Genomic DNA, 15,210 nt, shown 5'->3' on the forward strand with positions numbered 1-15,210 from the left:
CGGCAGGGGCCGGCGCTTACCGCCTCCCGGCGATATAAAACAGCGGGGCCAGGGCTGGGGAAGCAGAACGGAGCTGCGGGAGCGATCGGAGGGGAGCGGAGCAGCCGAGCCGCCCGGCGGAGGTAACGGGGGTGCGGGGTCCCAGCCGCTCCGCCGGGGGGAGGATGCGGGTCCCCATCCCCTGTCCCTGTGTCCCCTCAGCCCTGCTCCTCAGCCTCCAGCAGCCGTGGCAGAGGGAGCTGGCTCTGCTCCTGCCGGAGGAGCCCCGGCAGCAGCCGCGGGGGCACCTCACCAGCAAAAAGGGCTGAAAGCTACTGCGGGAGAAGGTCTGGGAGGCTGGAAAGCAGCAAGAACACGCCGAGTCCCTTTCCGATCACGACCAAGTCGCTCCTTGCTCCAAACCACCCCTCCCCGGGCACCCCTATGAGCTGGGAAGAGATGCAGGCTCTTGAGATGCAGGCTTGGCTCTCCCCACCACAGAAAAGTGCCACACAGAGTTTTATCTCTGCCCTTTACTTTCTCTAAAATTTGGGTTCAGATCCTTTTGTGTGGCTTCTGTGAAGCTGTACGGCGGGACACAAGGATGGGGCAAGAATTCTTGATGTTTTTGGTCCCTGGGTGCAAGCAGATGTTGCCAACTTTAAAGCAGTCCCGGGGCAGCACTAACATCACACAGCGGAGTGGAAAGAGCTTGAGGACACCCCTGCCAGGCGGTGAGGGGCGATGCAGAGCCCCCTTCTCTCCGTGATCTCCCAAATTCCTGCAGGAAGCACAGTTTGGCCAGGCTGGATCAGGAGTCTGCTGAGCCAGGTTTATGTAAGTGCTGATTTGTGGTGTCAAGAGATGCCCAGGAATCAGCGTGCCTTTGGAAAATGTATAAATACCTGGCGTCTGGCCCAAGGCTGTCCCAGTACTCTGGTATTTGTCTTGGCCCCAAACCCCTGGAGATGCTCTGTCATCTCTCACCTGCTCTCAACTTGGCCTGGAGTCTCCAAGTACTTTCGAGGAGCAAGGACGGAGCAGGAGCTCCAAAAGCCAACATCACCCTGTCCTTTGTGGTGATACCGAGCATTGTTTTTCTAGCAGACCTGTGGGTGCTCCTTGTGTGGGACCATAAACTCTCCTCCATCTCAGCGGTTCGGCAGGAGACGCTGCCGTAATGCGGTTCCCCCCTTGGCACGCTCGGCAGCTCCTCCTGACCGGCAGGATGCTGGGCCAGGCGGGTCCCCAGTCCCACCCAGGGTGTGACAGTCCTGGCTTTCCTGTTGTTAACATCAGTGCAGCATCACTTCGCCTTCTTCGGCAAAGGTGCTGAGCCCCGTTCCCAGGGTCTGACTGCCAGGAGGGCTTTAGGTGGAGACAACGTGTTCAGAACATGGGTAATGTCCTTCACGTCTTCTGGCGTGGAAAGGAAGGCAGAGTTAGCTAATGCTGCTTATTCCAAGAGCCAGAGATTAGGGAAGAGAGCTGACCTCTAGACTCCTGGAGAGCCAGGGGCCCGATCGTGCACTGCTTGCTGACTCAAAGTAAGCGCGATCTGGCTTGGCATCAGTGGGGTGATGAGCTGCGTTTGCTGGCAGGCTTAACGTTGGCACGTTGCTGCTTTTTGTTGCAGGTGGGAAGGCAGCGGTAGCTCACTATGGCCCTGGCAGACAACGCGGGCTGTGCCAAACCCAGTGAGGACTTCCCTTTCCCTGAGATCATTGAACTCAATGTGGGTGGACAAGTCTACATCACCCGCCACCCCACCCTGGTCAGTGTGCCTGGCTCGCTTCTCTGGGAGATGTTCACCCAGAAGAATGTCCGCTCCCTGGCTCGTGACAGCAAGGGACGGTTCTTCGTGGATCGGGACGGCTTCCTCTTCCGCTACATCTTGGATTACATGAGGGACCAGCAGCTGGTGCTGCCCGACCACTTCCCAGAGAGGAATCGCCTGCAGCGAGAGGCTGAATACTTCATGCTGCCGGAGCTTGTGAAGATGCTGGCCCCCAAGCTCAGCAAGCAGAACTCGCTGGGAGATGACCCATGCCAAAGCGACCCGGAGGAGCTCTCCCCCAACGCGGATGCCACCCGCAACCTGACCTCTGCCAGTGCCATGCTTCCCAGTGCTGTGCCTGGTGGCCCTGGGGGTTCTGTCACCACTGGTGTGGGTGCCAGCGGCACTGACGTCCGCAGGGCAGGTTTCATCACCATTGGCTACCGGGGCTCCTACACCCTGGGCAGGGACAGCCAGACGGATGCCAAGTTCCGCAGGGTGGCACGGATCATGGTCTGTGGCAAGACGTCGCTGGCCAAGGAGGTCTTTGGAGATACCTTGAATGAGAGCCGGGACCCAGACAGGCCCCCGGAGAGGTACACATCCAGGTACTACCTCAAATTCACCTTCCTGGAGCAAGCCTTTGATAAACTGGCCGATGCTGGCTTCCACATGGTGGCTTGCAATTCCACAGGCACCTGTGCCTTCGCCCATGACCAGACAGATGACAGGATCTGGACCTCTTACACCGAATATGTTTTCTATCGTGAGTGACACCAAAACAAACCCCCCACAAACCAAACACCAACTCTCCCTTTCCTCTCCTGTGCTGGCTGTTGCCTAGAAGGTAGACATCCAACCCCCGAATCCCAGCGTCTCCCTTTGCCTCCTTTTGAGTTTGTTCTTGTATTTTGTTCCCCTCTCCATCCTCCACGTCGAACCTGTTCGGCTCTTCCTTGTAGCAGCTGCTGACCAGCAACCTTCTTCCCTCTCTCCGACTTCTACGGTAGCCGCCTGTAGCTCCCAACCCTCCCTGGATGTGTGGACTTGGACACTGTCGTGCACGTGTTTTGTGTTGGAGTTGGGGGGAAAACACTGTGTTCTGGGCTGGGATCCCTGCAGCTGGATGAGCTTGTCCGTGTTGGACACTGAACTTGGCTCTCGCACCCTGTACACCTTGCAGCTTCCCGGGAACACGCTGCATACTCTGTATTTGATCTGCCAAAGGGTTTGAGTGAGAAAATACTCATTTAAGGACATGGAAAAAGGTGGGGAGCAGAGAGGAGGGTGGGAGGGCTGTGGTGGGGGTGGAAAGATGAAGCCTCCCAGCATGGATATGTTGCCATTAGCCCTTGTAAGCAGCTTAGCGTTTAGACTGCCAGTGCTTGGGAAGGTTGGATAAAGACTCGCTCTGTGTTTCCAGTTCTGATTCGAGCATTGCTGCTGCTGCGGGATGCGCTGGGGTCTTTTCAGGGGGGGTGGGAGAGGGCAGATAGACAGATGCTCTGTTTATGCATACGTGGTGGGAGGTGGGGAGGGAGGGAGGGAGCGGGGAAGTCTTTACACGCTGTAGGGTGTAAAATGCTTATACATTTCTCAAAGTAGCTGGAGGGCTGTCAGAAAAAAAAGTCCCTTCGTCTTTCCCCCGGGGTACGATCACGGTGGTGGCTTCAGAGGGATGAGGCTGGGTCGCTCCAGTGAGCAGCAGTCGGGCTGAGCAACAGCCATGGCTCCACAGATTAAAGGGAATCTTTGCCCAACAGGAAAATCTTTGCTGTTTTGGCACCCTCTTGCAAAGGTCTCTCCAATCACAGCGCTCCAGGGCCTGCTTTTGGGCCTGGGGGTGGCTGCTGCTGCTTTACCACCCCTGGGCGATGTGTAATAAAGGAACCAAACCCACTCGCCTCCGTCTTTGTGTGTCAAGGTGCAAAGGCGGTAGCGCTGGTTGTTGCTCTGTGCACCCAGGGGTGTTGCTGGAGCAGGGCAACAGCCCTGGCAGGTGGGCAGTGAGCAAGGTGCTTTAGGGTATGGCCTCAAATGATGAGGAGAAGGAGGGAGGACAAACTTCTTGCCTTGCTCTGACCCCCCTCCTCCTCTTTGAACCATCACTCCAAGCACTGCTAGGTTGAATTGCAAAGCAGCCCTGCCCTGCAGAGATGCTGATGGAAGCAGTTGGGTCCAGCATTACCCACCCTGTCTGCAGACCAGCCCTGGATGATGTCTTCATCATCTTTGCTCAAGCAGGTCCTTGCAAGTGCTGGTTTGGATCTCTCTGGAGAATGAGACTCCACACCCTCCCTGGGCACTGGTTCCAGTGCTTCGTCACCCACACAGGAAAGAAGTTTTTCCTCATCTTCAGGTGGAACTTCCCAAGCTCCAGTTTGTGCCTGGTGTACATTGTCCAATCACTAGTCACCACTGAACACAGTCTGGCCCCCTCCTTTTGACGCCTGCCCTTAGATGTTCATAATCTTATGGTATCTTTAGATATCTTATGATCCCCTCTCAGCCTTCTCTTCTCCAGGCTGAACAGAGACAGGTCTCTCAGCCTTTCCTCGTAAGAGAGGTTCTGTAGTCACCTCATCATCTCTGTGGCCTCCACAGGGTTCTCTCCAGTCATTCCTTTTCTTTCCAGAGCTGGGGAGCCTAGAACTGGACATGGGACTCCAGATGGGGCCACTCTAGGGTAGAGGAGGAGAACCTCCCTCACCCTGCTGGCCGCAGTCTTCTCCATGCATCCCAGGACACTATTGGCTTTCTTGGCTACAAGAGCACATTGCTGGCTCGTGGGCAGCTTGTTGACTGCCTGTACCCTCTCTGTTTCTCTCCTGGGTCTTGGCTCCCTTACTCCCACCATCCATCCCTGATCCTTCACCTCTGGCTGCTTCTCATCCAGCCCCTGGGAAGCTCTTGGTGCAGGGAGCTGGACGATCACCTCAGTGGCTGGAAGCTAATCAAAGGGGCATTTCTCTCTGGGGCTCAATAGGAGGAAGGTTTGCAGCTGATTTCTGAAGCAGTTCGAGGACTGCAGGCTTCTAGCATGCAGGGCGAGCACAAACTTTACAGCAAGACATCCCCTCTCTCCTGAAGAAGGGGAAGGCGAAAATGGTATTTTTATGAGCCTGTTCCTCATTGCGAAAGCATTTTGGAGAGGAAATGACAACCAGCTTTAAAGAAAGGAAATGGAACTTGAGCTCTGTGTGGAGACAGAGGCTGAAGAACAGGATTAAAACCTTTAAATAAAGGGGAGTGGATGCACACTCCATGTTTGCTTGTGGTTTTCTTTAGCTGAAGATTTTTCTGATTTCCAATCAGAATTATTAATTAGGAATGATTGGAAAAAAAAATTGCTACCATGTGAGAAAAGCTGGTGGTTTAAAGTTTGCTTTTCCCCTCTGGAAAATTGATCTCTCTTGAGGAAGGACTTTTTTCTAAGGGAGAGACCAGAATGGCAAAGTCAACGTTAGGGTGGTTTTGATCGGCCAGGTTATGTGATCCAGGCTGTTAAACCGAACACGCTGAGTGAAATACGATCAGAGCATAGGAGTTCGCCTTTAAATCATTTTAGAGTCTGATGGTTTTCATGAATCTATCTTCTATCTCAACAAAAATGCAACAAATTTGAGGTGTTTTCTTTGCATATATATAGTACTAGAAAGAGTGTCCTTCGGCTGGTGCCCACAGCTGGGAGGAGAACATGGTTGATTTAATCCTTAGGAGAGACGATTTGCAGACAAATAGTGTCACAGAAAAATATCTGTTTGAGGTTCTCATGCGCTGAATAATCATGGCTGAGGAGGAGACTGAAGAGAGACCTCATTGCGCTCTGCAGCTTCCTCACAAGAGGAGGAGGAGGAGCAGACACCGAGCTCTTCTCTCTGGCCACTAATGATAGAACCCAAGGGGATGGCAGGGAGATGTGCCAGGGATGGGTGAGGTTGGACATGAAGAAATGGTTTTTCCCCCAGAGGGTGGTGGAGCCCTGGAACAGCTCCCAGGGAAGCAGTCACAGCCTGACAATATTCCAGCAGCATTTGGCCAAGTTCCTCAGCCCCATGGTGTGAATGTTGGGGTGTCCTGTGCAGGGACAGGAGTTGGAATCGATGATCCTTGTAGGTCCCTTCCAATTCAGGACAATCTATGGTTATTATATGGCAAGTCATTTGAGCTGGACCAAAACAAAGCAGGGAATCGCTGAAGTGAGTTGGGAAGCTCTCCCAGTTTCCAGGGCTTCAAGGAGACAGTGCAGAAGGTGCTTTCCTGATGTCATTTGTTTTGCCGGCTTCTCCTCGGAAAGTGCCTGCATTTCTGTGTGTTTCCAGATCTTAAGCTGCCTGCTGGACTAAGTTGTTCTGTCTCTAGGGTTGATCTTGTTCAATACACCTAGACCTTCTTAGCTGTCCTTGAGGTTGTGATCCTCCCTCGGCATTTCCCACCATTCAGAATGTCCAAGCAAAAAATTGTCTTGTTCAGTTTCCTTCCTTGCTGCCTGTTGGACCTGGAGGTGGGTTTGGTTTTTTTTTTCCCCTGAGGAGGTGGCATGACTTTGTTCTTCAGACACTGATTTCTGCCAGTGCACAACAGGATGTCATCAGTGCCCCCCACCTAGCACTGAAGCACCACATCCTGCTAGAGGTGCTGGCAGCAGCCTGTTCCTCTTTAGGAAGGGAAGAACGTGCATGTGCACGGCAGATCCAGGGCTATGGAGAGGAGCCAGCTGCCCCCAGCTCGGCCACAGAAACTTTTGCTCTGACGCAGGACAGCTGACACCTCTGAGGAACAGCCCATGGGCTCGCAGGCTGCAGCGAACACCCGTAGTAAGAGTGGGTTGCATGTATGTTGGGGGATTTGTCATGTTGCCTGCAAAAGCCTTGAGGGATCCTTGTGTTTATTTTAATCTGACCTACACTGAGCAATCATCAACTTTTCTGAAGGAAGTCATAGAATCATAGAATCACCAGGTTGGAAGAGACCCACAGGATCATCGAGTCCAACCATCCCCACCAATCACTAAACCATGTCCCTCAGCACCTCATCCACCCGTCCCTTAAACCCCTCCAGGGAAGGTGACTCAACCACCTCCCTGGGTAGCCTGTTCCAGTGCCCAATGACCCTTCCCATAAAAAATTTTTTCCTAATGTCCAGCCTGAACCTCCCCTGGTGGAGCTTGAGGCCATTCCCTTTCGTCCTGTCCCCTGTCACTTGGGAGAAGAGCCCAGCTCCCTCCTCTCCACAACCTCCTTTCAGGTAGTTGGAGAGAGCAATGAGGTCTCCCCTCAGCCTCCTCTTCTTCAGGCTAAACCCCCCCAGCTATCTCAGCCGCTCCTCTTGTTCTCCAGCCCCTTCACAAGCTTCGTTGCTCTTCTCTGGACTCACTCCAGAGCCTCAACATCCTTCTTGTGGTGAGGGGCCCAGAACTGAACACAGGATTCGAGGAGCGGTCTCACCAGTGCCGAGTCCAGAGGGAGAAGAACCTCCCTGGACCTGCTGGCCACGCAGTTTCTGATCCAAGCCAAGATGCCATTGGCCTTCTTGGCCACTTGGGCCACTGCTGGCTCATATTCAGTTGCTGTCAACCAACACCCCCAGGTGTTTCTCCTCCAGGCGTGAATGAGAGATGTGGACAGTGTCTGAGCTAGAGCTGGTCCATCCCAAGATCCCAGACCACCTACCACCTCGAGCATGGTTTGTAGGGTAGCGCAAGGAGCCCACAACCTCCCAAGGGTGTTTCCATGTGGCAGCATGTCCCTTTTTGATGAACAGACCAGTGTTGGGGAGAGTGTCCTTTGGGAAGGCATCAGGTCTCACTGCAAAGCTCAGCAGCTGCTGAGGTCACCAGAAATCATGGAATGCTTTCATAGAGGGGGTTTAAGCTTTCAAAGCTTGTTTTCCCTCTGAGGGGCAATGTAAGTCACCCTTTCATTTAGAGATCCCAAGAAAACCACCCATCCCAAAATAATATCCCTCATTCAAATGAGAGAGAACATGAACTTGGTGCTTTCCCAGGCGAGCACCCTGCCCACAAATTGCTGGTTACTCGCTTGGCGTCTCATTCTGCATAAAAACGGCAGGAACTCAGCTTTCCCCATAAGGAAAAGCCAAATCCCATCTGTCTCCATCAGACACTTCTGCCACCCCAAGAGAACATCTGAAAACATTTTATCCCCTAGGTCTGTGCTCAGACTCTGTCTCAGGGGACCTGCTTTTGGTGGAAGAAAAGTCCTGCCCTGCCCAGAAGCTGAGTTCTCTCCATCCCACCAGCAGCCAGGAGACAAGAAGGATGGATCAGGTCAATACTGGAGGACTGGGAAGAGGATAAGCAGGGTTCTGTGGGGTCCAGAAGATTAGAGAGGCTAGGGAGGAGATAAAATAACCTCACCCCCATCCTAGATATCCCGTCCTGCCATGGGAGACCTGAGAGGCCAAGGCTGCTCAACAGTGTTGAAATAGGATAGAGCTTACTGATCAAGAAAGGGTAGAAGCAGAAGTAGCTGGAGGCTGTAACCAACCTCTTCTCACCTGAAAAATAAACCCTAAACCGCTACCTTTAACAGCATGGGTATTCGTCATGGAGAAAAACTGTTGAAGAGATGAGTATCTCCTATTCTTGGTGCAGAAACTGCCTTCTGAATGTTTTCTGTAGGAAGGGGTTTAACAAAACAATGCTTTTAGGCTCAGTTTAGCAGCTGACGCCGGTTGGCTGCAAGGTGTGGGTGTTGAGACAATGTGCAGAGCATTACTCTGCTCTGGCCAGCCATGGAGAGACCTCTAAGCCTTCTTCCTGGGGCCACAGGAGAAGCAAGAGAGGAAATGCCGTCAGCGTTTGCATTTGCTGGAAGGTGTGCGAGCCAGAAGATGCTTTGGGTTGGGTGAGCTGTTCCGGCCACTGGCAGAGAGCTGCAAGAGCTCTTTGCCAAATGAATCTTGTTCAACCTGTGCTGACAGCTTGTTCTGAGCTAAAGCAGGTTAGATTTTGTGACTTTGTGACGTGCAAGCAGTTTTCTTAAAAGGCTTTTGCAGTTAAAAAAGTTTTGCTTAGTACTAGGTGGTGGATGGCTGGGAATGACCACCTCCCTGCCCTCCTCTGGGAGAGCTGGGCAGCACCTGACTGAAACGTGCTCCTGCAAACAGACTAAACCAGATTTGATCTAAATCATAGAATCACAGAATGGTTTGGGTCAGAAGAAACCTCAAAGCCCATCCAGTTCCACCCCTGCCATGGGCAGGGACACCTCCCACTGGATCAGGGGCTCCAAGCCCCATCCAACCTGGCCTTGAACACTGCCAGGGGTGGGACAGCTATGACTTCTCTGGGCAGCCTGTGCAATCATATTTGAGTCTACAGCACAAGCCCCGTGTCCCAGATGTCTGTTCCCTTTTCCTCCTTACTCTTCTCCAGCCTAGATCCACTATGATGCAGAGACTACTTTGCCAACAGCATCCTTAAAGTGACCTTAAAGGGCATATTCATCTCCAACCCCCCAGGGCAACAGGCGAAATCTACCATCAGAAATAAATGTTCTTCCTGTTCACAGCCTGCTCCAGAGCGCAGAAAACTTTTCCTGGCCCCGCGGTTTCCTAGCCTCAGCCCGAAATTGGATGATGTGGTTCAGCAGGAGGCAGAGGAGCATGTAGCAATTACAGAGGTTAAACACACCTCTTTAGTGCATAGTGTCAAACGCCATCCTCTCTTGCAATTCTAATCAGGGACACAAAAAGCCTCTCCTGCCAGCAGCACAAAGAAAAGCATTTGTATGGAAAGCACAAACCACCCGGCTGGTGTTACTGGAGGAGCTGTACAAACCTTATTAATTTAGGAGCTCTGGCAAAGGCTGATCAGGGCTAGCAGGCAGAGGTGTTCTGAAGCTCCTGATTGCTGGAGCAAGTGAAATGGAGCCTGACCTTGTCATGTTCCCCTCCCATCCCACCTCTGCGGAAAGGCAGGGAAGAGGAGCACGTTGGATCCTCTTTCACTAGACCTGAGGTCCTTGGCGTGTTCTCCCCAGCTGATGCCACAGCTGAGTCCAGCCCACCCATGGCTGATGGGAGAAACCATGCCAAAGCCATTATGGGAAGAGGATAAAGACTGGCACAGCCTGCCCAGGCCACCGCAGCTCAGTCCCCTGCCCAGGGCCTTTTCGAGAGCTTGACACCTTGGTGCCCACACCAGCGACTGTGGCTAGGAAGAACATCCCCTTCCCACCACAGGAACACAGAAGGATGCTATAGGTTTTGGGACCATTTCACAAGTGGAAGCCAAGTTTCAGAAGCACCTTAGGATTCACCTCCTCCATTTTCCAGCTTTCGGTGAGTTTCTAAGCTGCTCATCCCTTTCCAAAAGTGCAGGTCCCTCCAGCATTGAGGAAGCTGCCCCCAGTGCCTAGATGGTTTTAGCTCAATTTCTTAAGGAGGAAGGTTTGCGTAACCTCACGCAGTGTGTTCCTTCCCTTTTCTTAAAGGACCTGAATCTGTGGGTTGGTTTCACTCCAGCTTGGCAGTGTTTCAACCATTAGGAGACCGCCAGTCTCATGAAAATATGTATGGGGCACAGCAGACCTCAAGTCCCTCTCTCTCTGCCCAGAGCATGAGCTCAGCCTTAAACAAGCAAAACACACCAGCAAGCAGGCTTTGTGGGCTCCCTGCCCTGTGCAGGCTCCACAGGCAAGCAGCCTGCTGAGCCCTCACAGGAGCTGAGGAGCACTGAAGTCCACCAGAATGAGATTTGTGTTTAATTTACAGGTTTCCTGTGGAGGCAGCCTGAAGTTCTGAGCAGAGCTGGAAGATCAAGGATGCTCAGATGCTTAAGATTTATGCTTTGAGCCTGTAGAGCATCTGTTGCACCTCTGCCTTGGGTGGCAGCTTGCCTGTACGAGCTCTTCCTTCATCCCAGCATAGTTTGACCAAGACGTGTGGTCAAATAACCCCCAAGATTAGGGAGGTAAAGGGCAATTCCTAGAGCTTGGTGAGGCATCTGAGCCAGAGAGGCACAGTGCAGCAGTTTGCAGACATGAACACACTGTGTTAACAGAGGACAACCAGCCAGAGACCTGCAAAAGCACTGCTTTAGAGAATCATGGAATGGGTTGGGTCAGTAGGGACCTTAAAGGCCATCCCGTTCCACCCCACTGCCATGGGCAGAGACACCTCCCACTGGATCAGGGGCTCAACCTCAAAACTACAGCAAACCTTCACCTTTCCCTTGGATCTGGAGGGAGACAGCGGTACCTTTGACAGAAGGAGAGCTCCCTAATGGGGGTGGAGTAGAATTACTGGGAAAAATGACTAGGTTTCTAAAACCAAGTTTTTTTTTCTTTATTTAAGGAAAGGGAACATAAATTCCACAGTAAAGCTCAGTGGGAGGGCACGGGAGTCTTGAGAGCAGCCTTGGGGATTTCTGCATGTCCCTTTGCCACAGAGCCATCCCAAAGAGTCAACTCCAGGGCATGTAGCCACAGAGCGACACCAGAGCCTGAGGGCAGGGGTGACCCTCCATCTGGGGCTTTCAGAGTGGCCCTCATGCCCCGTGCTCCACAGAGGAGGCTACAGAACCTCGGTGCTCCCAGCAGAGTGGGACACAACGGAGGGACGGGCAGGAACAGCTCTGGGAGCTTCCAGTGGAGGACGAGGGAACATTGCCATATAAAGAAGCAATAAAAACAACTGACTCGAGGCTTTGCTCTTTCCCCTCCGCGCTCCCCAGCTGCAGCTCCTGGCTACAGCCCACGCCCAGAGCAGGACGGTGTGGGGCTTGGGCTGGGGGGCGGTTGATGCACCAAGCCTTGCTGTGCCACTCTTCCATCCCCAGCATTTTACAATTTCTCCATCCCCACTCAAAACCAGGGCTGGGCACGTAACGAGGAGGAGTCTTGGGGGCTGCAAGGCTGGTTATATCCTTTCAGGGCAAGAGAAAAATCCTTTTCCCTGGGGACAGATGCCTGCCAGAACTAGTAGGGACCACCACCCCCTTCCCTTTACTGCATCCCATGCCTGGGCACTGAGGGCAAGGCAACCCACGCCTCTCCAAAAGTTCCCTCACAGCTCACTTTCCCCTCCATCTGCACAGCCTGCACCCTCATTTCTCCAGCTCCCAAGGCCCCTGGAGAGAGGTGGCTACACCTGCAAAGTTCTCCCTGAGAGACGGGCACAAGACAGAGGTGGCACTGCCACGATTCTCTAAAGGGAGAAGAGTGCCTGGGTGCAGCTCAGCCTCCTGCAGGGAAGGGGGATGCTGCTTTCTCACAGCTCTGGACACCTCTGTGCGGGGACAAAGGTGGAATCCTGCCCCACTGACCCCAGAGTCCATGCACACTCTAGAGAGAGAGCACTGCCCACCTTTGGGGCCATGCTCGGGGACGTCTGCTTGTGTGGCTGCCTCCAACCTCCTGGCTTGGCTGGAAGCTGTGGTTTCATGAGAAGTTCAGCTTTCGAGTGTATTTGGGTTTTAGTTCGGGGCCTTTTGCTGAGGCAGAGAGGGCTCAGGACCAAAAACCAAACAAAGTCATAAACGCTTAAGGCTCAAAAACAAAAAAAAAAGGGAAACAGGAAACTGGTAAGAAAAATATCTCAAGATTTCTTAACCTGGGCTTGTGCATCAGGTTGGCCAGACAGTTCATCAGCACCAGATCAGAAGACACATTTAGCCAGAGAAGCTGAAGGCTTCCATGGCCCAAAGAAACAGAGTCTAATGAGCCCAGAGCTGGGCTTCTGACAGCTCTTCAGTGATCCATGGGGCTTATTGCAGAGGAAAAAGCTACAGCAGCAGTGGAAAAGAGCAAGGATTCCCTTTGCACATCCCGGTGCAGCCAGGTGGGTCTGTGCATTGCTGGATACACCAGGCTCTCCTTCTCCTGTGATTTAGGGACCATGATGAGGTGGCAATGGTCCCCTTCAGCGCTGGGAGAGGCAGCGGCATGGTGAGTGCTGGGGTCTCATTCTGACGTGGAACAGGGATGCTGCAGGGATGGAGCCAGGCCCCAGGTTCCTCCCTGCCCTGCTTTGCTGCAGCCTCACCCTGCCTCAGTTTCTCCATCCTGCAGCGTAAGGCAAACCAGTCCTTTTTTGGTCCTTGCCTCTGCAAACCCAAGCTCTGCCGGGGACAATGAAATGGGTATCCCAGCACTTCCCTTCCTCTGAGCCATCACAAAAGGTCTCGTCCAGTGCAAGAATCTGTCTGTGCAGTAGTGCTGACCTACACCCCACAGAGTGCTCTGTCTCTTTGCTTTTATTAGGTTCATTCATTCCAAATTCAGCCTTAGTGGGGTAGGAAGGAGCCAAGTTGCCTTTGATGATAAGTATTCTGACATGAATCTGATAGGAGGCCAGGGAGATGATGCAAGCGCTGGAGAACCTCCTGTACCAGGACAGGCTGAGAGAGTTGGGGTTGTTCAGCCTGGAGAAGAGAAGGCTGTGGGGAGACCTTAGAGCAACTTCCAGTGCTGAAAGGGGCTCCAGGAGAGCTGGGGAGGGGCTCTGGATCAGGGAGGGCAGGGACAGGGCAAGGTGGAATGGTTCTCAGCTGCAAGAGGGGTGACTGAGATGAGATCTTAGGGAGAAATGTTTTGGTGTGAGGGTGGGGAGGCCCTGGCCCAGGTTGCCCAGAGCAGGGGTGGCTGCCCCATCCCTGGAGGGGTTCAAGGCCAGGCTGGATGGGGCTTGGAGCCCCTGATCCAGTGGGAGGTGTCCCTGCCCATGGCAGGGGTGGGACTGGATGGGCTTTGAGGTACCTCCCGACCCAAACCAGTCCATGATTCTATGACAACGCAGGGCACAGCCTGCCCATATCTGCTCTCCACTTAGGGGTCTGAAGCTACCAAGAAAACAGAGATCACTTCCCTCCTGTAAGCCAGCCTGGTTTAAAATAGCTTCCAGTCCCCACAGTATAAATAAGAAACCCACGAAGCTGTGCTGCTTTGCCCCAGCTGGGGATCACTTCCTCAGAGCTGAGACTTTCGACCAAAAAAAAGAATAATGCTCTAATCCTTCCCCTTTACAGCAGAACAACAGATTACAGCTCATTCAGTAAAGTCCCACTCACCATGCAATTATGCCCTGCCCACATCTATTATTCCCATTATGCCCCAGACTTCTGTTTCATGTACTATTTTAATCAACTCAGAGGATTAAATATCATTAAGGACCCAGAGGGATGGTCTTTTCCAGCTGCAAGCAGGCAGTGAAGGGATGCTGAGAATGGGCACGTGCAGGCAGTGGGGTCCTCGGGGGAAGAGGAGTGGGGGGACAGGGACACCCTCAGCCCCATGGTGTGAACGTTGGGGTGTTCTGTGCAGGGACAGGAGCTGGACTCGATGATCCTTGTGGGTACCTTCCAACTCAGGACATGGATCTATGATTCTAGGGTTTTCCACTGCATCAGAAACAGCATGGCCAGCAGGTCCAGGGAGGTTATTCTGCCCCCAGACTCATCATTGGTGAAGCCGCACCTTGAATCCTGTGTTCAGTTCTGGGCCCCTCACCACAAGAAGGATGTTGAGGCTCTGGAGCGAGTCCAGAGAAGAGCAACAAAGCTGGTGAAGGGGCTGGAGAACAAGGATTACAAGGAGCGGCTGAGAGAGCTGGGGGTGTTTAGCCTGGAGAAGAGGAGGCTGAGGGGAGACCTCATTGCTCTCTATAACTACCTGAAAGGAGGTCGTGGAGAGGAGGGAGCTGGGCTCTTCTCCCAAGTGACAGGGGACAGGACGAGAGGGAATGGCCTCAAGCTCCACCAGGGGAGGTTCAGACTGGACATTGGGAAAAAAATTTTCGCCAAAACGGTAGTCAGGCCCTGGAACAGCTGCCTAGGGAGGTGTGGAGTCACCATCCCTGGAGGTGTTTAAAAGACAGGTAGATGAGGTACTTAAGGATACAGTTTAATGGCAGATAGGTGTAGTTGGACTCAATGACCTCAGAAGTCTTTTCCAACCTGGTGATTCTATGATTCTATGATCACTGGTGAAAGCAACAGCTTGGTAGGTAGAGCCTGTCGTTAACAGAGAAAAAAAGTAAGAGAGAAGTAAACAGGAAACTGTTTTGCAACCCTCTCATCACCAACACTTCCCTCTGCTCAGCTCTGCTCCCCGTCCCGCTGCCTTGGACGCTGCCTGTCCTGAAGGATCCCCAGGGACTGGGTGTCTCCACTGGCTGCCTCTGGCCACACGGCATCTGGTTTGCTTCTGCCGTTCATGCATTGCGGCAGCAGGGCTGGCACCCTGGAAAGCAGGGCTGCACCTTGTCAGGATCCTTGGAGAATCTTCCCCTGCAATCCAAGCGCTCCTACACGATGACTTTGGAGCAGGCGGAGAGGCAGAGCTGCCCTGGCATTTGTAACTTCTTTTTGTTTTTTTTTCCTCTGTCAAACTTGCATTTTTTAAATTCCCGTACAACACAGCTGGGTTTCCAGCTTCTCCTCTGTGTCAGCGGAAACATCTCATTTGACTTTGGTCACTTCAATTCTAAAC

The 15,210-nt window shown here is 53.0% G+C and overlaps 1 protein-coding gene across 2 annotated transcripts in view; it reads left to right on the forward strand.

Moving 5' to 3' along the window:
• The first annotated feature begins 65 nt into the window (after positions 1–65).
• The window catches only part of LOC138726258 (BTB/POZ domain-containing protein KCTD12-like), a 49,906-nt gene continuing 34,761 nt past the window's right edge, over positions 66–15,210 (forward strand). For both annotated transcript variants that reach the window (XM_069867859.1, XM_069867860.1), the window contains exons 1-2: positions 66–122; positions 1,616–2,522. In XM_069867859.1, coding sequence (XP_069723960.1) covers positions 1,640–2,522 — 883 coding nt within the window. In that variant the 5' untranslated portion in view covers positions 66–122; positions 1,616–1,639. The remainder of the gene's footprint in view (positions 123–1,615; positions 2,523–15,210) is intronic.

Source organism: Phaenicophaeus curvirostris, chromosome 13, assembly GCF_032191515.1.
Source record: "Phaenicophaeus curvirostris isolate KB17595 chromosome 13, BPBGC_Pcur_1.0, whole genome shotgun sequence".
Classification (NCBI taxonomy): Eukaryota; Metazoa; Chordata; class Aves; order Cuculiformes; family Cuculidae; genus Phaenicophaeus; species Phaenicophaeus curvirostris.